A 24,294-nucleotide genomic window follows, 5' to 3' on the forward strand; every position below is an offset into this window, starting at 1 on the left:
AAAAAGAATTTCTTTAGCCCCACAAGAGAAATTACACAGTAAAAGTATCTTGATATTCTGCATAGATGCTTTACTGTAAATTAAGGGACATATTTGTTCAACTGTTCTGTTTTGTTTGATGGTTTGTTTTGTATACATGTGATGTTGTTATGGGTTCAATACCCAGGACATAGCACTTTCCATTTTATTTGGTTGTTGACCCAATTGCCAATTCTACTTGAGTTGGATTATACATGTAAGGAAATCTACAGTACTGTTACATGAACATGCATGCTAAAGTTACATACCGGTACTGTGTCATGGTCTATTCAAAGGAAACACAAAAATACATTGGCTTTGATTCAGATTTCAGTTTTGTTCTCCCCTGTCCGAAATCAATCAAACAAGTATATAGAGCTAATGGAAAATAATTCTTTCAAAACTGAAACTTTCAAAAGTTAGAAATGCACAAGTAATAAGTATATTTTCACTCTAATGTTCATGCCACATGTCTTTAAAAGCCATCTTCTCAAATTCTAATGACTGTAAAATGTATCGTAAATTAAAGTAGTTCAGCATGCACACTTCTGTAGGCAGATAAATAGCCCTTTAATAATTAGCACTGCCACATTATTCATGCAAATGATGATGAATGTGTTTGGAAAGTGTTTCATGAAAGTCAGTGTTCTTTCCATTCAATTAAAAAATCCTTTGTTGGCCATCAGTAATGAGAAGTGTCCCTGTTTTTCTTGGAAATGAAATTCTAATCAGCTAGTAATGGCTGCATCGCATGCGGATAATTGGTTGTGGATGATGTTACATATTTTGGTCAGGAGATTGATTTAAAAACCTTTGAAAGATAGAAATACTCTGAGGTGCATTTTTGTGTCACTCAGAAAGAAATGACTGATGTTGGATGTGAGTTAAAAAATGGAAGCATACATGTACAAAATTTTTGTATTATACATCAATCAAAGAAGTATTCTTTGGAACTACTATCTCTACATTTGGTCTTTTTTAAAAGTTTCTGAAATGCCGTAAAAGCAGTCGCAAGTCTCTGTGCATGATAATATTTTGCAACTTATCTGTGACCATCTCCTTTTTCTTTCATTATAGTACAAAGGAAATAAATTTGTAGAAAATGATAGCATTTGTTACTCTCTCAGAATACTTGCAGTATGTACATAATGATGCAGAAAAGAGACGAAAAGCAGTTCAGCAACCCTCCCTATTGTCTTTAATACCTAAAAATATGAGGAACAATGGATTTTTACCCCTGGCCAGAAGTCAAAACTTGTTTGTCAGTTTCGCATGACAGATTTTGATGTTCTTTGTCTTCAGTAACTGGTCCCTTGACGGAGTTACAGATAGCATACATGTGCAGGGAGACATTGACAGGTCTGGATTACATGCACACCATGGGTAAAATGCACAGAGATATAAAGGTGAGTGGATCAGGTCAAAGGTCATGCATGACTTTTCTGGAACTTCATGGTGAGAGTATAACTTTCTCCGGAAAAAAATGCCTGTTAAAAGGGGGAAGCACACTGCCTTGCCAAATGTATCATGTTATGAGATATTATGTTGTGTAAAGGTCAATACCCTCTCTTTGCCGCTTTCTGATTCATCAGACCAGAGAGACGTTATAAAGATATCAGGCGCCAGGGCTGATGCACAATGTAATATATTAGACTGTACTTCAGAACCACAAAGCATATATGAGCTTTCAGTTCAGTTTAACATCAGGCAATAAGTACCTTTACATATAGACAGCTATCTTGCCTGTCTGTAGTTGCAATGACTGCACTCACAATGTCCTATCGCTTCCATGAATGTAAAATTTCAGATTTCCTCAATTGTCATAAAATACATGTCTGCAATTTTCCATGTCATCTTTATTAATTTTTTGCCTCAAATGAATATTGTACGCTTGAAATCAGGCATAATTTTACTCTTTGAACATGTTGTGAAGCAAACAAAGTGGAAAATATGGTGCAAATTATCAAAACACATATAGCAAATTTTTTGGTTCTTTAAAATACAGCATTGAGAATATAAGTGAAAAAGTAACGAGTGCACAAGTACACCATGTTAGTTATAAATCCCAGAAGTTCTCCTCTTACCATGTAAATGAGTGCAGACAGATCCTCACAATAGATAGGTTATCAAGTTTGTAGGGTCAATGATTTTGAGTAGCATGTGTGACTGATCCCCAGTCAAAACAGTCAGGCTTCACCAGCAAAGAGATACAAAATTATCAATGCACTTCATTCCAGCCTTCAAGAAGGATTATCTGATAAGCTTCTTTTTTTCATTTTGTACATGTGTGTGCATGTGTGTGTATGGTTGCTTTTATGTATGTGTATATATGTGTACATATGTATCTGTGTGTTTGTGTAGAAAGAGAAAGCGAGCATGGACTCCAGTGATACAGTCAGAATATTTTGTCTATTTGTATCTGGTTGACTGCATAAAAAAATAAGGTCAAGTATGTTGGACATAAGATTTCAAATGTCCCTATTACAGATGAAATTAGCATAGACATTGGTCGGCAGATCGTCCATGTAGCCGACACGAACACGAAGTGTCTGTTACAGGCTACCAAAAACTATGAAAAATAGTAAAGAATGAGCTACAAAATCACTATCAGTTTTAAGTTGCAGGTAGAATCAGTCTGTGACTTTGTATAAAATACTATAAAAATAGTAGAAAGTGGGCAACCAGCTGAAAGTTAGTCGAGGAGACCTTAACCGCATATCATTTGCATGTCATTGTCGGCTACATGGACTGTGTAGACATTGGTCACATGTCAGTCTTTGTCCACAATCAGTAAGGGTACATGATAAAGATTTACAACTGCTCAAGTGTTGTCCTATGTTTCTTGAAATAATTATAGTCAATACAAACAGGCTTCATGTCGGCAATGTTGATACAGAACCTTGGCATTGGCCATGAACCTTGATTTCATTCCGTTCATTGATTAGCTGCAGTCGATACTTTGCACAAATCCATGTCAGACACCTGATAAGGCTAGCACTTAGATCAATCAGAGTGGAAACATCAAAATCTACATTCCAACCTTTGCTTTGATGCATGTCAAAGTGATGGATTTGTTTTACAACAGTGGCTGGTAGATTCAAACATCAGAGGGTACCTTTACTGTAACTATAGTCTACTAGTATTTCATACATGTTCAGTGCATATTGGATGTACATGTACCTGTAAGAGAGGCTTAGTTTTTCCTTCAATCTTAAACTCTTGGTAAAATGGAACAGACAAATTAAAGCAGGAAAAAACCAATAGATATTCTTCACCGAAAAAATGTAAATATTATTTTTCAGCATTTTGTCATTCTTGGCATTATTGTCCTACCATGTAATAGAACAAAATTGGTTGACGGATGTCAGTTTGTTGTGCAGATAGAAAAATGAATAACAAATGGAACAAATAAATTTGCCATAAATTACACATTGTTTTACTCCTAACAAATGTTCTATTTCAATAATTGAAAATGTGTTACCCAAGTTTTCCAGCTTCGTGATACATTTCTACCCGCATTAACAGACTCTGTCTCTCTTTTTGGATTGATTTGTGCTTTCTTATGTTTATGAATTACTGAATTTAACATGTCCAAGATACACTTGGTACATGACTTAGTAGAAATAAATGACATGACAAAAATTCTGTTTACATCTGCAGGGTGCAAATATTCTACTTACAGAAGAAGGAGATGTCAAATTAGGTAAGTTTACCTGGATTCTTAGTTTGGAATATTCAGTACAGTAGTAAATGATTTTTTACCCCTCGTTCATCTGTTTCATTAAATTGTTCAAGGAGGTCTCTAGGCTCATTGAATGAATGTCCTTCTTTCAGTTTTTTGTGAATGAAGAAAAAGTAAAGAAATTAGTTCATGTGATGGTTGACCTAACCTAATACAGATGTAAATTCAGGGCAGATAAGTCTGACTGAAAAATTTGTCATAAATTACACATTGTTTTACTCCTAAATCAAAAATACATGTACCTTTCAGTTTTACCATTTACAGTTATTATCTCTTCTCCATTTGGTGTTTCAAATTTTCCTTGTCCGTGAAAATCTTCAAAAATGGTTCATCTTTCATAATATCAATATTGATGTTTATTTAAAAGCAGGATGTGTGCGGTAAAATTGTTTTAAAATATGTCAGTATGCCTGCAGCATAATTTCTCTGTCATGGTGTGCATGAGTGTCTGATGTATAGATGTCTGGTTCATATCATGAGAAAATCTTAGCCAACATATTTACATGACAGACAGGTTTAGATGTGGTTTGTGGTCATTGTAACTGAATGCCAAGTGATTGTTTATGCTTGTAATAATGGATGGTGACTCATTGAGGTGCGCTGCAGTGGAACAGCCATTTATAACGCACACTTTCAATTCCACATCTCATCTGCTCTGCAAATTGCCACAGTCCAACTCAATTATTTTCTGCATTCAAGTGCATGTGTGTTGATTTAAGGTCAGATAAAGGAAGTCATTACTTCAGTGACCTTTTTTCCTCTAAAAAACTCTGAAATTATTTCTAGGTTCTTTGTCCAATGATTTTTCAAATGGGAACTAGACATACAATTGGCCAAACAAACACAGGTGTACCTAATATGTGTGCCAATTTTCAATCTTCAGTGATGTAGGAAGAGATTTCAGCCATAAAGTTTAAAACTTGAGTCGTCGTATTGATCTATTCCAACTATATCTCATATATTTTGAAATTTCATAATTACATCTCATCATCCCAGATGCCAAAAACAGCATATGACGGTTAATGCTCTGACATTTTTCAGGTGTCTAATATAGAAGTCAATTTTCACATTAATTTTTCAGCTGACTTTGGCGTTTCCGCACAAATCACACAGACCATGTGTAAAAGGAAATCATTCATAGGTACGCCATACTGGATGGCCCCTGAGGTTGCCGCTGTGGAAAGAAAAGGGGGATATAATTTTCAGGTGAGTGACAAAGAAGATAGCTGTGTGGTGGAAAAGTAAAGAATGGTTTAGTGCACGTAACTTTCTCATCTATATTACGTAAAGTAGACAAAACATTGCGAGTTTTGTCTCACTGCAGTGACCTAGTTTCATAGATTTACGTAGCATTCTTGTCACATGATTCCCTTATAAAGTATCACCAGGCAGTGAATGACGTCAGATAATGGCTATGATCTCATTAGATAGAGACAGTAACTATGTGAGAAGCATTAGATCTCCATGTGTACATGTAAATACTGAACAGTGTTTGATGATTTCATGTTAAACAAGACAGGGATGAGAAAGAGAGAAAAATTACCAAAGCATGTCAGTGTGAAGGCAGAATAGGGCTTCCTTCACGACCAAAGTACAGTTTTTCCAGCCAAGGTTGTGATGAGCTAGGAGACAGACTGTATGACTCTTAGTTCCTAATTGGCCCTGTCTTCTCTACTCATGGAGCTTTCCTTGCTAAATAACACTGTCTTGTCACAGCAAGCCAATCGATATCAGTGTGAGAAAGTGCCTTGTAGAATGTCAATCATCTACAGCTGTTCTCAAGCATCTAGACACTCTTTGATGAAGTAATTTGTAAAATCACATTTCCACTGATATATCCAAATCAATTTTTCTTCAGGTTTGAATTTTGTTTCCAATAAGAAACATCATAAATTTGAGCATTAAAGTTATTTGACTTTATTTCTTTTTCAGTGTGATGTATGGGCAGTTGGTATTACAGCCATTGAGTTAGCTGAGCTCCAACCGCCCATGTTTGATTTACATCCAATGAGGTATGTTATTTTTCCTCTCCATCTCTCAGGTCTGCAGGTGGCTGGCACATATTGTTCCCCACTGACTCTTATAAGTCACTGTGTTATTATTTCTACATCCTGGTATATATATTTCATCTGCAATACTCCCACAAAATAGGATTGCACCACCCTAAATTTTGAATAAGTTTTCCAGAGATGGCAGAGAACTTTGTTTCATCTGAGATCAATTTGATTGATGAATAAAGTGGATTGTTTTAAGGCTAATCCAAACATTGGAGCAGCTGTAATTGATTTGTCTGATGGTTGTTTCTCTGGCTAGCTTGGAGTTTGGGAATCAGATTAGCTGACCCAGGTATGAAAACATTTGAACAGGAGTCTATTCTTAGATTTCCCCAGAGATGGTCAATGTGGAAAGTACATACAAGTAAAAATATGATGTATGGTACAGAACATTCAAAACGGTTTTACGACATGTCTTGCTAGTCTGTGTTCACTAATACTACCATTCCAAAGATGCCTGCTTCTGAGCACTGGTAATTTTTCACTTCTTTTCCTGTGCACCAAGTTTTCAGTTCATCAGGACTGTGTGCCGATATATTACTTGTCAGAGGTGACAATTTACTGAACATGAATTCAATGTTCAACAATATACATGTACTGACTGACCATGTGGGTGACGGGGCACATGTTTTTCAAAGGACCTGAGACTTGCCCCATTAACAGTCTGTTTCACAAGGTCAACAGCAAACAGACTGTTTAGAGCAACTCACAGACATGTTTTGGAAACAAACATATGCTTTCACTCTCATGGCCAGTCAGTATGTGTTTTGTAAAATACATCATCCTTTTTCTCTCTGGAAAATTGAAAAATTTTCCACAATCGCTCATCTCAGCCGCAGATTTCACTACCAGCTTTGTTTTACGTTTTGTAGAATGTGCACATGCATAGATGGCACTTTCCAAACTGTTATTCTATCAGTTATTAGTTGAGAAACTGCCAACATGTAACTGGCCTTTTTGTATACTGTATATCAGTGCCAAAATGATGCACACCACAGGATCATAAATTGGCAAATCACAACAGAAATTTTCCATGATGCTTACTATAACAGCTGGCTATACATCTTAGACTGAGTTTTCAACAACAGAAAAAATAAACTTTTTGTCAAAAGTTAACTCCACTTTAAATTACTACCGTGAAACAATGTCTGTACAATCCATTTCCACTATTAATTCAGACTACCGCAAAGTCAGTCATTATTTTAAGGTTGCTAAGTTTGGTAATTTTAAAGAATAATCAGATCCTAAATTTCCTTTGAATATGTTAATTGTTGATTATCTGAAATGTCTGTGAACTGAAAACTGCACATCACAGACAGCACTTTGAAATGAAATCTCATGAATTTTTTTCATTGAACAGTATACTTTTATGTTAAAATTTGCCAATACAGAAAACGTTATGTCAAGTAAAAATACAGCGATGTATTGTAAAGTGAAGACTCACTACCTCTGGTTCCGTCTTGTCAATGAAGGGTAAAAATCCTGTCAAGCAAATGATTTCCCAAACAACTCATAACAAATTCCTTTCTTCCACTGGAATTGTTCCAATTTTCCTGTCAACAGAGCACTTTTCCTGATGTCCAAGAGTGGGTTTGTTCCTCCAAAACTTCGAGACAAGGAGAAATGGTCTGCCGTTTTCCACAATTTTGTAAAGTTAGCGCTCACCAAAAACCCCAAGAAAAGACCTACTGCAGATAAAATATTACAGGTAAGATCTAGTTCAAAGAAATGCGTTACCTTTTGATGAGAAATTGTAACTAATTTGCTGTCACTGGACTTCAGGTCCCATGTTGATGACGAGAGTGTATAAAGAAAAGCAATAAGATTGTAAAATTGTAACTCAATAGTTTAAAAGTGCCGTCAAATTCAATCATCAATATGTAGAGAACTTTTTCTAGTCACTGTATATCATCTTCATTGATTTAATGGTAACATCTGAACCGTTGAAGGATCAAATTGCTGACAATGAAGTCACTCTTGTTCTATGTACAATACAGTGTTACTCAAGGCAAACTACAACAATAATTCTTATGAAAAAACCACTGCCTTTCTCTTATCAGTTACAAGTATGTTGTAAGATTTGTTCAAACAGTATGGCTACCAGTGATGATGGTTTGTTAAATTCATGAACATGTATACTTCATATGCATGTATACTGCCAGTTGAAAATGTTGAGTTATGAGTTCAATGAAAAGTCATTTCTTCCTTGTTGTTTTTTCTCAGCATTCATTCTTTACACAATCACCGGAACCATTGACAAAGAGGCTCGCCAAAGAGTTGCTGGAGAAAGCCAGTAATCCCAATAATTCAGTTTACAATGTGGATGATGATGATGATCCCACAGAGGTAAGGATTAACCTTTGGCCTTTCTTTGTCATATGTGAAATCTACAAAATACCTGCAAAGGAAAATTGACTGAAGCATATATCAATGAATTAATTCTTGAACAAGTAATGGCTGCGCTTCCGCTGCCGCTCGCAAATTAGTAAATTGAGAAAAAAATCTGCCGTTTACGAAATATTTTCACACCGCATTCATATTTTTACGAGAAAAAAATACAGGATTAGGACGTATGGGACATCGCGTCATAACGTACATGTATTGGTATGTCCAGTAGTCCAGTCCAGTCTTTGCACCGTCTTGGAGAAGCTCATTGACACTGCCCAAAGACTGGTAAACCACCGGAATAGCATTTACAAATATTTTATCAAATTTACTAATAATTTAAAGCTGGGATTCGTAAATTTACTAAGATTTTTTAAAACCCAGAGGAAACCCAGAATGGCACGAAGGGATTCAAAAACTTACAGACGTTTTTTGGCTGTTGAATCCTCTTTCAAGGGGAGATACGTTGGAACATTGGCTGATTGGGAGAATGTGTGGATATTAATCTAGCCAAAGTTTTCAAGCATCATTTTGCAGTAAAAGACACAGAAGTTCATCAATACTGAAATGTGGCAGTGAAAGACTGTCATAATATCGTGATCTGGTTTTCAAAAGGAACACCTTTTTCCCTTGGATTGTATCACTCGGATATTTCCAACTTTGCAAGAGAGATGTCCCATAGTCTGATAGTGTTCACATTGCAATGTATGCTAAAAGAAAATATTTTTTGTCATGTATATGTCTGTAACTTTTATCATTTCCTTTCTCTCGGAAGCCTCAAAGTGATGTTCCCCAAAGAATACCTTCAAAGAAAGTGGGTAAAGATAAACAGAGACCACAGTCAGAAATTGAAAGTGAGTAAACAAGGATGAAGCAAAAGCCAATGCATGCTTTCTTCCTCACTAAAAATATCAACAGCTTGTGTTACTGTAAATTTGAATGCTGCCTAAATTTGTGGAGCGATTGGTGATATTTTGCAAGCATAGACACAATGAATAGCAGGTTGAAATTGTCAATGTCAAACTGGTCATGGAAAACTTTGATATTATCATGAAGAGCATGAAAGTGAATGTTATTGAGGTTCCTCAATTACTGAAGTTCCCCATTGTACACCACTGTAATCATGTCACATGCAAATGGCAAAAACACTGGAGTTTCTGAAATATTTTCCTTTACATTGATTCTTCACATGCAGCAGTTACCGGGTAACCTTGTTTTCCATACTGAAGTTTGACAGATGAACAATAAAATGATTAATCGATATTTAATACATATGAACATTTTTAAGGACATGCAAGTTAACTCCAGGTTTTCATTTACTTGACATTTAAATCAATGACATTAAAAAATTTAGCCTAACTTGTTTACATACAAAGAATGTAAAATTTCTGATGTATCCTGACCAGGAAGTGAAAGAATTTTTCTGAAAGGATATCAAATTTTGAAACAAAATTTCTTATAGAAAGATTAGTTTCAGGATTTAAGCAGATATGATTTAAAACATATCTTATCTTTGCAGTTCATTGTATGAGCAAACAAGGAACTTTGAAAAAAATTTCACATTTCCAGTAACAGAGAAACAATAGTAAATATGTATGGTATATGTGGGAGGAGAATATCTGTAGACAATGTGATGTGTAAGCATGTGTTAACTCAGGAAGCAGACATTAATTAGACCAAAGGAGGCATTTAATATCAGATCCATCAAGTTTCTGGTAAACAGCACGTACCAAGTAGAAGAGAGTTTATTTACTTTTATACTAAGATATTCATCTTGGTTTCATCATTTTGCTTTTGCAGTGGAGAGACTAGCCCTTGAGTTGCCACCTGTGAGAGAAACCAGCATTGACTCTGATGATAATAATTCTCTGTATCAATCGTGGCATGGTCCAGAACCTGAGACAGAACCTGTAATCAGTAAAAGAAAGTAAGTCAAAAAGAAGACGAGAAGTTGGAGAAAACCTTGGTTTTAAGTTGGTGAATTGATCTGTGCTTGGGTGTTTTGAGATGCCAGTTCAAGTTCATTGATTTGGGCTGTGTGTTCTTGGAAGTGTGTTGTAGCTCCTGGGACAGATAGTTGACTGAATGCTACTGATTGAAATGTTGGGTTGTGTATTAGGTGTGGACACTTCAATAAATCAGCCATGTGAGTGAAAATATAACTGATGCTTCAGATTCAGAATTCAGAATCAGATTTCAGAAAGTCGTACATGAAATGTAAGGACTGACTGACTGTCTGCATGAAGACATTGGGTTTGTGAGACGTTTCTGCTTCCATCAATGCATTTGAAAGGATCGCTGCTTTTTGCTGAAACTGCTCAGTGAGTGAGAAATGTGTTGTCATGAAAGTGTGGTACTAACCGTAATTTTTAAAAAAAACTTGTACTATGCTTAGATATCTTTACCTTGCCTGCCACTTGTGGTTTGCTGAAGCATGCCTCACCTGTGAATTTAAAACCGTCAAGGTTGATCTAAAGCATGCTTTTGGAAGTTTCAGTCACACCATTTGTTTCAAGGAATTCTTGTCAACTTTATTTCGTAATACTACAGTCTATCAATCTTGTCAAACTGAAGGTAGGCATATCAGATTTCAGTTCACTGAGGAACGAGAAGTAACAGGTGAAATCATAATAGACATACACTACTTCTAATGGTATAGAGGTCTCTATAGTGAAATAGATATGTATACATTTCATACTTCGTTGATACAAATATAGGGTATGTTAAAGGCAATGTATAACGCAGGTATAAATGTGTCAAAAAACAGTAGAACAGTCAGAGCACATCGATGATTTAAAAAGTTTTTAATTACTGACCTTGTCAGGTTGAGTTTCACAGTTTCAGTTCCCCTGCCACTCTGAGGGACTCAACCGAGAGCATTAATGTGCCAAGGATTAATCAAGCTGAGAGTCTCAGTTCAGTTAAATAGGACCTGAATTCCATATAATTAATTTTGAAGGAACAACGTCAACAACTTGTGATTTTGTTAGCTCTATGTTAGAAGTTATAGAATTGACTAAAACTGAAGTTCTGTTACGTTCTGGTATGTAATCAGAAAGAATGTCATTAAAATACCTGTACATGTATGTATGTATGGTATATGTAAGGTACATGTCAATTTATCTTCAATCCACACTTTATGATGTATTTTCAGATCCAATGATTTACCAAATGAAGACTAGCAATATGTATAAATGCAATGTCTTGCATGAAAATTCAAAATAAGCAAATATAAATAAAATACTATATTTTTTTCATGTTAAACATTGAGCAAGAAAAATGCTAACGCTTTTTCAGGCTGGAAACTACAATTGAGTTTCATCTTGAGTAAAAGTGGCTCATAAAAATAAAACTATGCTCTCACGTGTAAACCAGCAAAGATAAGTATTTTTTTCCATTTTAAAAAATTTAGTTTCTCATGCATCTTTTTCAGCGCACTTCCTTGAAAAGATTCTTTGATTACTAAAATTATCAAAAATGCAGCTTAGAGCAAAAATCAAAGTGTAAACTTTCTAAACATCTGCAAAGTCCACAAAGCCGTGAAAACTTTCTCAGCCAACTTTTCTGATGTGAAACACTTCTTGAAGAATAAGTGTTTCATGCTAATACTGCCAATGATTTTCCAAAGCAGATTCAGTGTCAAGTACCAGAATTGTCTTGATTAACAGAAAAAAATGGTGCGCTTGTTGTGTGCATTCCATCCCTCATAATACATTCTCATTTGACATGTGGCAGCATACCAAATCATTGCTTTTTGATCCAAAATTTGTCCATGTTTTTCTCTCCCTTGTCTTTTCATTGCTGCTTCACCAGAAGTCTCTTGGCATCCGTCGAAGAGGAATTGCAAAGACGGTATGCTGTGAATTTAATGTATGGTTCTGTGTCCTTCATTAGTGCCTACAAATTGCAACTAAAATTTTCAGATCCCCAACTCGAAAACCTGAATTTATGACAATCTTTTCATATGCAATCAAAGATGAATTCCTACTATAAAAATTTGGTATGCATCTAGATTGTGTTTGAATTTACTATAATATCTTCATGAATTGGTGAAAAGCTTTTATATGCTGGTGTTTTGTCAAGGCTGTGAAATATCTGCATGTCATTTTTCTGTTCATGTTTAATTAAAAAGTTCTAACAACTAGCCGTGGGAACCTCTTAGATACCAACTACGCTGCCCCCAGTAAAATCCTCCAGGTTTCCCCACATAACTACGGACTCATACCGTTTCTTTTTTTTTTCTCTTTCTCTTCGTCTCTTTCCATCTGTGTGGCCCATCACTGTGTGCATGTCTCGTTTTCTCTCTCTCTGTCTATATTTGTCATGGCTTGGCGGTATATAGGGGTCATGAAACCAATAACTTAACAGAGCTAGAACTCGACTACGACGTAGGCCAACAGTAAGTAGCCAAAAAACAGAACGCATACACACTGGCCTTGAAGGGAAAACATGATCACGACTGCCTTGCTGTGAAATCCCCTACTCTCCCCTCGTTCCCCATCTAATCTTCCTGGTTAACTTTGTCATTTTGTTTTCTGACTATTTTGTGCACGGCTAGCATTTATTGTCAGTGTAAAATTTAGCTCAGAAAGGTGTCAGCCTAAAATAACCTAACTTTTATTTTTTGCCAATATTTTACTAATACCCTTAAACCTGTCTTGAGGAACTGTTTTGTGCCAGGAAAAATGAAATCTTTGACTTCCTATGCTTTCAAACTTTACACCTATACAAACTGCACATTAAGGTTACTTTCTTGATTATGATTTTGAAATTGGTTGGCATCCAGCTTGCATAATTTGTCTATTTTTGAATTCACATATTCAGTTATAGCAACTTCTGTTTCTTTCCCTATGTTTGTAAGTATATGGTGATGGTTACTCTGCCAGGGCAATTTGTGTTCCTTAATGCATTCTATGATTATGAAGAGACTGAAATGCGGCCTTCCCTTGCAAAATGTAAATCTTGCACTGCATGCTAGCGCACATCTTTGCAAAAAAATGCATGGCAAATCTCAGCTCTGCAAATGTTTTCACACTCACAATGTATGTGAAGAAAACTCTTGTCTGTACAGCTGGCACTAGTGTTCCTTGTCAAGGTTCAATGACAGTTACTGTAAATTACTTTAGTATGGCTGCATGCTTCTGTCAAAAGGCAAAATAGGATTTTATTTCTTTAAAAACCCTGTCAAATAAATGATGACTCTTTTTATATTGAATATGAGTTTTGAAAACCTTCACTTCCATTTCAATGGAATCATGTGTGAGCAGTAGAATGATACCACGTCTCATTTACCAAGGGTCAAAGTAATGGCGTAGCAAACAGCTGCAAAGCAGGTAGAATCTGTGTCATGGTGATGGAAGCATGTAGCCATAAGAAGTGATTTGCTCTGTATCTCACTCAGAGCTTCCTTGATCATCCAAACAAAGGTTGCTACTACACACACAGAAGTGATTATTATCATGGAAAAATTGCATGATACTGGTGAGATGAGGTGTGCCGAGTGATATTATTGATGAGTTGTCAAGACACTTACTTCACCATCTGTTGAATGGTTGCGGTTTTTGATAAGAAGAGAATACATGATGTTACTTCTTTCCAATAACACATGGAGTTACAAAAAATCCATTTCTGAGAATGTTTCAAAACTTACCTGTTTTTCTTGTGACACCATACACTTGGTACTAAAGAGTGAAAATGTTATGTATTATGTCAACTGTATAGGTGTCAATTCTATATTTTTGTGATGTGATCATTTATAAGAGATTACCGGGCTTTTGATGTGTAAGTATCATTGGAATCAGAATACTAGTAATATTCTCACAGAGTGGTAACACTTTCTCTATTGAAGCTTGGAGTTGAAGATCAGAATTAAAATGACTTTTATTGTTTTCCAACAGGGAAACCTTACCTCAGAAACCACCTGCTCTCCCTCCCAAGGTAAGCTACTGGTCAGGTTGTCTTGCTCAAAGCTTCAAACAAAAAACGTATCCCTTGTTTGATTGTAATCAGTGCATAATGTGTAAAATTTCTTCTAGATTCATATGAATAAATGTTGCTTATGAACATCTGAAGTAAAAAACAATGCCTTATAACAGTGATCACAAACATTTAAATAATTGAATATATTTACAATGATTTTAACATTGGTAATTCTGGTTCTTCCAGACGGTCCAATTCAAAATTCCAGATGATGAGAACGAAACGCAGGGATCAGAGTCTCCGGAACCACAGAGATCAAGAGGGACAAACACCAATGAAAATGCACCCCCTACGACAAATGGAGAGACAGAAAGAGAAAACAGAACCCCAGAGGATGACAAGCCACCACAGGTGCCTCCCAGGAAACCCAAATATGAATTTGTCAAGAAAGAACCCGGTCTAGCCAGTAATGGTCTTCCACCGACTCCCAAAGTACATGTAAGTCTGGTAATTTATCCCTTCACCGCCACAGTTTTGCCCAAAATGATTGTTATCATCAGTGAGTTTGGACCTATTTACAGGGAAGTGGGCGCGAACAGGTTATGGTTTTCCACCAATTTCCAAAGTACATGTACAGCTGCTAACCACAAGAGCTATGATGTTTTTCAAGAAAAAAATTGAGGACAAGCTCTAGTGATTCAGATATGAAGACGATGTTTTGGATCTGTATAACCATGTGTAGCAAGTTTAGGAATTGTTATGCGCATTACATTGTTAAACACTGCAAATCTATACAGACTTTTATCCTTCATGTCAACAATCATAATACTGCAATGGTTTAAGGTATTTTTGCTCGCAGAACATACTGGAATTTCAAACCTTTTGGAAGAGATCTTTTTGAAAATTGCTAAAAGCTGACTTAAATTTCTGTAATTTTTTGTGACTGTGTGTATCCTATTGATGTTCTAAGCAATATGAACCTCCAGCATGCCTTTATCAGTATCCAATTGAAAATGTCATCAAAAGTCAGCTAATTACCTTTAATTAACAGAGGCCTCAGCATAGTAATACCCATGATGCAATTTTAATTTTTATGGACACTGATACCAGTTCTCTTTGCAAGGTGCACACTTTCTCTGCCATAACGTTTAATTTCGTTTCTTTGTTAATTAAAATGTCTGTAAAGACTTTATTCAGACAAGTAACTGAATTTGTCTTATTCACAGATGGGAGCTTGCTTTTCCAAAGTTTTTAATGGCTGTCCGCTAACAATAAACTGTGCAACCAGCTGGGTGAATCCGGAAACACATAGTAAGTTCATCTGATCCAAATTTCTCTGAGTTTGGAGTTTAAAATCCGATGTTTACAATTCTTGACATTTGCACACCGTGAATCAAGATTTCACACAGCTCCACCAGCTGTAACATTTTATATATATACCAGTACTGTTGTCTCTAAAGTGCAGTTTCTCAGTGTAGTCCACACGTCTAAATGCCCAGTGCTTGGTTTTTCCATGCAACCTGCATGTGTGACTTTACTGTCAAATATTATTGTTGACAATCTGAATTTTAGCCTGGACCTAAATTCATTCATCAATAGTAATATTGCAAATTTTACAGGCTGCGTTGCGTTTACAAGGTTAGCTCTCTCATGCCTAAACCCCGATATATAGGGGGTACTTCTTGTAAGTTACCAGTAGGCCGGAGGGTTGGTAATTTATATGTTCCACATACTTCATGCTGAAGAATTAGACAATAGATTTGTTTATAGAACATAAATAATGAAAAAACGTATCACAAGTGACAGCTTTTTCCCTGCCTGATATCACACTGCAGACTGCCAAGTCTCCAGAATCCTAAGAATCAAAGGATAACTACAGTTCATTGATAATGATTCAAAACTTGCTCATGAACTCATGTTGGGAAATAAATACAGCTATATATGAGAATATTCTAGATCATTACACATCTGCCATCGAGAACAATAGAAAAACAATAAAAAAGCCCTATGGAACAATGGAATGCCCTTTCCATTACATTTTCCGCTCCCAGGCATCCCCCACCAAACCCCATATGCAGTGCATTCTGGAACTGCATCTGCATTTTCACTGTCAAACGGTTTCAAGGGACCCATTGGACACTTGTCAGAATTTGTCTCATGCCTTATACGTGAAGTACACAGGCTATCCAGAAGTGTGAACAAGATAGCGTTCCATACTAGCGCTATATCGGAAGAAAAATTGTTGAACTGGCATTAAAACAGTCAATCAACGCCACAGTCACAAATGTAAAATGAGTAATAATAAGGTTATTACGAAAATACTGCCAAGGATGCATTCGGACATTGGCGCCACCTTATGCTATTAAGATCTCTACTATTAAAGCAATGTTATTATTTTTCCAGCTCAAATATTACTATTCGGATGTGAAGAGGGCATTTATGCACTAGACATGACAATGTTACATGAAGCAACAATGGACCAGGTAAGACAAGGCAGTGTTTCAACCATATCAAACTTGTGTGATTCATGAACTATTTCAAGTGTACTTCAGACATTTTCCGTACTCTCTGTAGTATTTACAGGGATTTCTGTATCTACTTATAACCATGATACTCATTCCTAAACAAAGTACACTTCATTGAAGCATTATGTTGTAGACATTTTCTAGGGCGGTAGTCAATGTGTATGAAATCCACAACACAAGTTACATTGACATCAGATCAAATGACATTTCTCTATTTTCCTTTGTATTCATAGATATTTCCCAGACGATGTACATGGGTGTATGTCATTAATAACACTATGATGTCCTTGAATGGTAAGTAGTGCTTCACTTCCATCAAATTCTGTGTTCTGTAAAATTTAACCAAATCACTGTAGCTGTTGGATTGGATAGTTAGTCAAGTTTGACTTTGTCAACTTTTTCTGTTTTCCAGGTGTTTGATTAAAGTTTCTGAACAAATGAAAATTTTATTTTAAAACTCTTTGCAAAGTAATTTGCATTGTCTTGTTAATATTTTAATATTTTGACAAAGAATTAACATTTTGCAACTTTGCTCAGGTTGAATTCCATATCTTGACAAATATAAACAAAAGTGTTCAGAAAAGCAATTCATTCTTGGTGTGCTGTAGAAATTAAGGTACCCAGTTTGCTAAAATAAAAAGAATCTGAAAATTTCAAATCCAGGTGAAGATAGCTTGTTATATTAATTACGCCCAAAAATTCTTATCAGCATCTGAAGACCATCATAACACTGACAAAATGTGTACAGTAGAATGACAGAAAGATAGAGTGCTCATGTCAGAATCAAAAGAAATTATTCTCAAACTTTCCCACAAATCTTTGAAGACAAACATGAAGAGGAATTGCTGCAGTATTACCCTCTCAATGCAAATGTTACAAATGTAGAAATGATATTCTAAGTGAGTCCACTCATTTGATTCAACCTGCAAAATGAAATCTTTCCATGTTTTCCTTTCCTATTTCAATGTATACAAGAGTAGTTAAAGTAGATAAATTATTAAACTTAGGTCCATAAGCAGTTTCAAAGGCAGGATAATCCTTTCTGTACAGTTCTAACTTCAGAATTTAACTGGATTAGGTTGCTCCAAAGCTTGCTGCTGGAGGGGTTCATGGTGTCTTTCACAAATCACAGTGACATGTCAACAGCTCATACATATTTGACAGTCAGAGTCACACTCACATGACTCATTTGTATGTCAACAAGCTCATACTCTCAAACCATCAACCTACCTGTATAAATACCTGTACATTACAAATGTCAGTTCAGTGAATTTTCTACATTCACCCACACTGCCCAAAAGGTAAAAGCATTGCCATCAATTAATAGTGAAGATACCTCCTATTCCATGTATTCTCCAAATACCGCATACATTCACATTTTACCTTTACAAGAAGTTTCATTCCTGCCAACTTAAATGTGCAATGAAGTTTTTTTATGGAGTGATACCGTGAATAACGAAAAAATTGTCCTGTAAGGATCAAGTATTTAGATACAACTAAAATCACTGAGAACTACAATAGACAGCCACTCAGACTGTGAAATAGGACAGTGCTTGAAAGACACATCCACATGTATGTTTCACAAATTTCATATTTTTCAACATTTCAACATAATTTGTCACATCACTTCCATTGATTTGTCTTTCACCTGCTTTTTTTCGTTTTCCTCGTTGCTTTCATGTATGCCGTGTGATGCATAAACACAGAAGGTAACCTGACCTTTATTGACCTTTGTTTGTTTGTCTGTTATGCATTTGCTCTGCATGCCAACTCAGCAAGAGTTATTGAGCTTGCCTTATAAAGATGTGTTAAACTACACAACTCTGAGATTCTTTTGTAACTCCATTTCAAAAAGTTTTGTAAAATACATAATTAATTAATTTTTGTTATTACGTAAAAGTGGCTGTTTGTTATGAGCATGAATTACAACCTAGTTTGATAATGGATATGTCTACTGATTTTTGAATAATTTGTTTATGATTTCACTTGCGTCAGACTGTGGCTTTGAAATATATTTTGCAAGTGAAGAACTCCATTGCTTGTTTTCCCTCACGTAGACATTGAAACTAACAGTTGTGATAAATGTTGTACTGGTCAACACAGAGTTCATCTGTGCCGATGTTGATCTGTGTATTTACACATTTATATATGAAATTTGCCAGTTTATTTCATTCGTTACATTAAAGTATTGCCCTTTATTTTCCAACATGTGATCCAAAGTTACACCAGTCCCTGCAAAAAAAATGTTTAGTGGCAATAAGGGTCAGTTGGCATAAGAACAGATATTTACCAAAACACCCTACCACATGCAACGTTTCAAACAATCGTAGAATTTTCTCGACTCATGATTTACAAACATCAAATCACAGAACAGAAGAACATTCAACACTTCCTTACTCTCTATCTGTCTATCTCTCTGTGTAAGTCAGTGAAGTGCGCCCTCTGCTGTTCAAACTAGTTTCCCTCACTAACAATAAAAACAAAATGAAATGATGCATACTTTCTTAAAATCTGTTAATTTGTGCTAACCCTTCTTCAATAATATTTAGATTTCTGCATGTATATTCTGCTCAGTGCTTGTACTGACTTTGAATTATAGTCAGTCTTACGTGAAACAAACTCCTTGCCCACTTCTATGCACCTGATGTGTTCTCTCAGCTGTTCTATCTTTTCCTTGACAGGTAAAACGCAGCAACTCTATTCCCATAATCTAACAGCAATGCTGGACAAAAACCCAAAGTTTCATATTCCGGCACCAATCAGTCACAACCTTCATAAGATACCGGACAAGTTTATACCAAGGAAGTTTGCTATCTCTGTGAAAGTACCAGAAACAAAAGGCTGCATGAAGTGTTGTGTTGGTGAGTCAGTACTGGAAAGTTACTCTTAAATTTCAAGTGGTACAAATAGGTTGAACGCCATGGTTAAATGTCAAGAAATTCTCAATGTCTTGTATCAATTGGGAATACACAGTTAGTCATAGAACCCAGTCTAGAGTGTAGAAGAGACTTTGTCAGGCATCCTTTGGCACCTGTGTTAATAAAAGCCAAGTTAAATACTCTAATGTGCCTGCAAAAAACATTCTATGGATTGGAACTCTTGTTGTCCATTGATTAAAATTTGCATACTAGTTCAGTAATGCATCTCTATGAATTTACAGAAAACATGTACATAACACTTTACTGTTCATTGAATTTTTTCTGGATGCAACAAGAAAATTATATCACAGTGTATAGTATCAGTAGGTAACTCAGTGATTGTCTAGATTGTTGCTATGACAAAGGTCTGTTTGTCGAAAAGTTGCCACCCCCACAGGGTGTATGTTAAGTGTAACCATGTATGTGTACAGATGATGAGAACACTGTGTGTGTCTTTCTTTTCCAGCGAGAAATCCTTACAACGGTCACAAGTATCTGTGTGGTGCATTACCACAAGGCATTGTACTCCTTCAGTGGTATCAGCCCCTTAACAAATTCATGCTTATAAAGGTATGTAGACAAAGCCTTTGAAATGTGCTCAGAACCATTCCTATGCTTGTATTTTGAGTGGTAGTAAAAGAATATTGGAAATTCGGTGTCCGACATCTTTGAGAATTAATTGCATATGTGGTTGGCAGAGAATATCTCACAGAATTTATTTATTGTTTTGTCTTACAACAAAATGATTTTTGTGAATCAAGTATAGAATGTGCTTGGGCAACAAAATTTCATTTAAACTTTTGTGACTTCAAAATTATTTTTATTTTTAGCTCCGCTGTCAGCGACGCGGAGCTTATCAAATAGGTTGATTATCCGTCGTCGTCCGGCGTCCGTCGTCCGTCAACAATTGCCTTCTCCTCTGAAACCACAAGTCCAATTGCTTTGAAATTTTATATGCAGTTCACTTGGGGTGACCTTACTTCAGTTTGTTCAAATCATGGTGATATTTGCATATTTGTATTTTTGGGGCATTTTTTTGTGTTTTTGGTAAAAAAATCTTCTTCTCTGAAACGCTCGTTCGATTGCTTTGAAATTTGATATGCAGTTTGCTTAGGGTGACTTAAATCAGATTTGTTCAAATGGTGGTGAAATTTGCATATTTGTATTTTTAAGGCAATTTTTGTCATTTTTGGTAAAAAAATCTTTAAAAATCTTCTTCTTCAAAACTACTGGTCAGATAGCTTTTATATTTGGTACATATGTCCCTAGGGATGATCTATTTCAGATTTGTTCAAATTGTGCAGAAATATGCAAATTTGCATTTTTAAGGCAATTTTTGCCATTTTTGGTCAAAAAATGTATTTCTCAAAAAGTACTGGTCTGATAGTTTTGAAATTTGGTATACAGGTTTCTATAGATGAACTAAATAATATATATTGAATTTCTGATGAAATCTGTAATTTTGTATTTTTGGGGCAATTTTTGCCATTTTTGGTCAAAAAATGTGTATTTCCAAAACTACTCATCTGATAGCTTTGAAATTTGGTATACAGGTTTCTACAGATGAACTAAATGATATTTATTGAAATAATGATGAAATCTGCAATTTTGTAATTTTGGGGCAATTTTTGCCATTTTTGGTCAAAAAATGTGTTTCTCAAAAAGGACTGGTCTGATAGCTTTGAAATTTGGTATACAGGTTTCTACAGATAAGCTTAGTAATATATATTGAATTTCTGATGAAATCTGTAATTTTGTATTTTTGGGGCAATTTTTGCCATTTTTGGTCAAAAAATGTGTATTTCCAAAACTACTTATCTGATAGCTTTGAAATTGGTATACAGGTTTCCATAGATGAACTAAATGATATTTATTGAAATAATGATGACATCTGCAATTTGAATTTTTGGGCAATTTTTCCCATTTTTGGTCAAAAAATGCGTTTCTCAAAAAGTACTGGTCTAACAGCTTTGAAATTTGGTATAACTAAGTGTGATATTTTGAAATTATGATGAAATCTGCAATTTTTATTTTTGGGGGGCAATTGTTGCCATTTTTGGTCAGAATATTTTATTCTCAAAAAACTACTCATCAGATAGCTTTGGTTGACATGTTCTTAGGGATGATCGGATGTGATATATTCAAAGTATGATGAAATCTTCAATTTTGATTTTTGCAGCTTATTTAGCCACATTTTTCTGGCCACTGCATTGAGTTATCAAAGATTTCCACCTTCTTCATCACATGTGTCAAAATAGTTATTCTGTACATAAACACAGCGGAGCTATATCGGCCGCTAGGTCGCTTTTGATAATACTCTGTTTTTCAGCGGCACAACTTTTTAAATCTTAATTTTTTCAGTTCTGGTAATCACATACACATTTTGTAGATTCCAAAGTATGAAATTATTACAAAAATGAAGTTCTTTAATCAGTATCTGTTTAATTTTTCCAGACACCATAAAGAAGGAGATTTCACATCCATACCCTTGCCTAAAATGAAAGAGTTCATATTTTTTTCCTGTGTATGACAGGTGATAGAATACCCAATGCCAGTACAGCTAGGAATATTTTCACTTGTTATCAACACAACATATGAATATCCACTGGTTTGTACAGGTGTTGCAAGAGGGTAAGTGAATGTGTGTGAATTCCCTTTTAGCTTGAAAAGGACCAGTGACTCAATTGAAAACTGTACTCTTGAAGAAAAATTTTAGCAATGAACAACTGGTTGTCAAAGCTATTGAGATGCCAGTGAAAATTTTGTTTATATCAAAACACTGACAAAGGCTGTACTGATAAAACTAGGTTTTAATTTTGTTGTTAACTACATTTCATGCAAAGTTGACTCCAAATAAGTGACAGAAAACTAGAGAATAGTGTACTATATTTTACTCACAGTTGACTCAATACAGGCATCCATTGTGTGCATTTTCACCAGTCCACTCTGTTCACTCACACATCACTTTCTCAAAGCATAGAGTGCCTCTCCCACAAAGTACAGTTCACAGTTGCCCATGAAGAACATGAATTCTTAGTGATAACAGTTTAGCTCCTAAAACATCAAAGTATATTCACATAAAGTGATAGGTGTTCTCATTCATGATTGATATAGTGAGGTCAGTCATCCAAATCTGTATGATTGATTTGTTTGTCTATGGTATTGTATGCTGATTGAGTCTTCCTTGAGTTCAGGTAGTCATGTCAGTGACTTTCTCTGTTACCTCTCCATTGCCAGCATTGAAAAATCCAGCTTGATACTGTCATAGAATAGCTGGTTGTCATGTGACTAGACGGTCAGAGATTTAAGTTTTTCCCAACTTTGTAAAGTCTTCACAAGCTGGTGACCGTAATATATGGCGTATGTGCAACTGAGCAAATTTCAGCTAGCAATTTCAACAGCTCCTGTACTACTCAATCATGTGGATCACTTTGTTCTTGGAGCAGGCTTCGTAAAAGAAAGTACACATTGTTAAATTAAGTCAGGTGGGAAATCAGTGGTGTCACAGTGAAGGGCTTCCTTAACCCTTTGAGAGCTGTAATTTTTTTCCCACCAAAATTTTAGTGCAATATTTTACCAATTTTTATGAATTTTTCTGTAATTTTTTTGACAATTTTGGACCAAATGGACATTGTGTTTCATTGACTACAGTTTTTAATCAAAATTTTGGCAAAAATCTAAAAAAGAAATTGACTGGTATACATTTTATGAAGGCGAAAAAAAATTTGACTTTATCGCTCAAAGGGTTAACCAGGGAAGATCCTCACTGTGTATTAGGCTGTCACATGTGAGGCTACATGTTACATGCAGAAATTTCATTTTTTTTGAGAATTTTTCATTTCATTTTAAATGTTATTTTATGTTGTAGGTATGACAGAAATCAGTTACAGTTAGATGTTATAAACCTCAACTCTACGTCCAGCTGGTATTCAGAACACCCACCACCAGATAGACTTCTAGACGTTGTCCATGTTGCTCAGCTTGAAAGAGAGACAGTGCTTGTATGCTATGACAGTAAGTATTTCATTTCAGAAATACATTGCAACAGTTTTGTTTTTGTTTTCAAACAATGCACTTTTTCTCCACTCCTGTCCTTATTCATGTATGTAGTCAGTAATTGTCATAATCACATATCTGAAACTTGGAAAATGCAAAAGGCGATCTCGTATCACTTGTTTCTCTCACATGGATGGCTACTAAGTCCTTACCAAGGTGTATATGTGTATTTCATGATTGACAAAATGAAAACCAAAAAATGGCGTCACTACCTGCATTTCAAATTAGCTTGTTAGTTGTACAAAATGTGCCAATTTCATCATTAAAAATGGCTTTTCTTTAGCTTAATACATGTGAGGTAAGGCCCTAAGTTTTAACTGTAAAATCAGTAACACCTTCCCCTTTTTGAAAATGATTAATACAGGCTTTAAGGGATTGTAAATTTTCAGAGTTTAATTTTTTTTCCCGAATTCATTTCCTGATGTAGAGTCTGATTAACACTTGTCACTATGATTTTGTGTCCGTAGGAGAAGTTAAAGTGGTGAATTTGCAGGGCAAACTGAAATCCAGTCGGAAGCAAGCAGCAGAGTTGCATTTTGATTTCCCTGTGGAATCTGTGGTTGTCTTACAAGACAGTGTACTTGCCTTTCATAAACACGGCATGCAGGGAAGAAACTTCAAAGCCAATGAGGTAATTTACCAAATTTGCAAAGTTGTTTCTCGGCCATTCAGATAAG

The 24,294-nt window shown here is 35.5% G+C and overlaps 1 protein-coding gene across 4 annotated transcripts in view; it reads left to right on the top strand.

The window, feature by feature from the left end:
• Positions 1-24,294, top strand: part of LOC139149047 (mitogen-activated protein kinase kinase kinase kinase 3-like) — a 49,578-nt gene that overhangs the window by 20,253 nt on the left and 5,031 nt on the right. Inside the window, exons 4-23 of one of the 4 annotated variants that reach the window (XM_070720558.1) lie at positions 1,321-1,424; positions 3,679-3,721; positions 4,842-4,966; positions 5,693-5,772; positions 7,378-7,522; positions 8,038-8,160; positions 8,975-9,053; positions 10,000-10,126; positions 12,013-12,051; positions 12,542-12,598; positions 14,097-14,136; positions 14,365-14,616; positions 15,345-15,429; positions 16,522-16,601; positions 16,877-16,937; positions 19,325-19,504; positions 20,028-20,131; positions 22,095-22,192; positions 23,430-23,575; positions 24,085-24,248. In XM_070720558.1, coding sequence (XP_070576659.1) covers positions 1,321-1,424; positions 3,679-3,721; positions 4,842-4,966; positions 5,693-5,772; positions 7,378-7,522; positions 8,038-8,160; positions 8,975-9,053; positions 10,000-10,126; positions 12,013-12,051; positions 12,542-12,598; positions 14,097-14,136; positions 14,365-14,616; positions 15,345-15,429; positions 16,522-16,601; positions 16,877-16,937; positions 19,325-19,504; positions 20,028-20,131; positions 22,095-22,192; positions 23,430-23,575; positions 24,085-24,248 — 2,132 coding nt within the window. The remainder of the gene's footprint in view (positions 1-1,320; positions 1,425-3,678; positions 3,722-4,841; positions 4,967-5,692; positions 5,773-7,377; positions 7,523-8,037; positions 8,161-8,974; positions 9,054-9,999; positions 10,127-12,012; positions 12,052-12,541; positions 12,599-14,096; positions 14,137-14,364; positions 14,617-15,344; positions 15,430-16,521; positions 16,602-16,876; positions 16,938-19,324; positions 19,505-20,027; positions 20,132-22,094; positions 22,193-23,429; positions 23,576-24,084; positions 24,249-24,294) is intronic. The other 3 variants (XM_070720560.1, XM_070720559.1, XM_070720562.1) reach the window with 3 other exon arrangements.

Source organism: Ptychodera flava, chromosome 14, assembly GCF_041260155.1.
Source record: "Ptychodera flava strain L36383 chromosome 14, AS_Pfla_20210202, whole genome shotgun sequence".
In the NCBI taxonomy this organism is placed as follows: domain Eukaryota; kingdom Metazoa; phylum Hemichordata; class Enteropneusta; family Ptychoderidae; genus Ptychodera; species Ptychodera flava.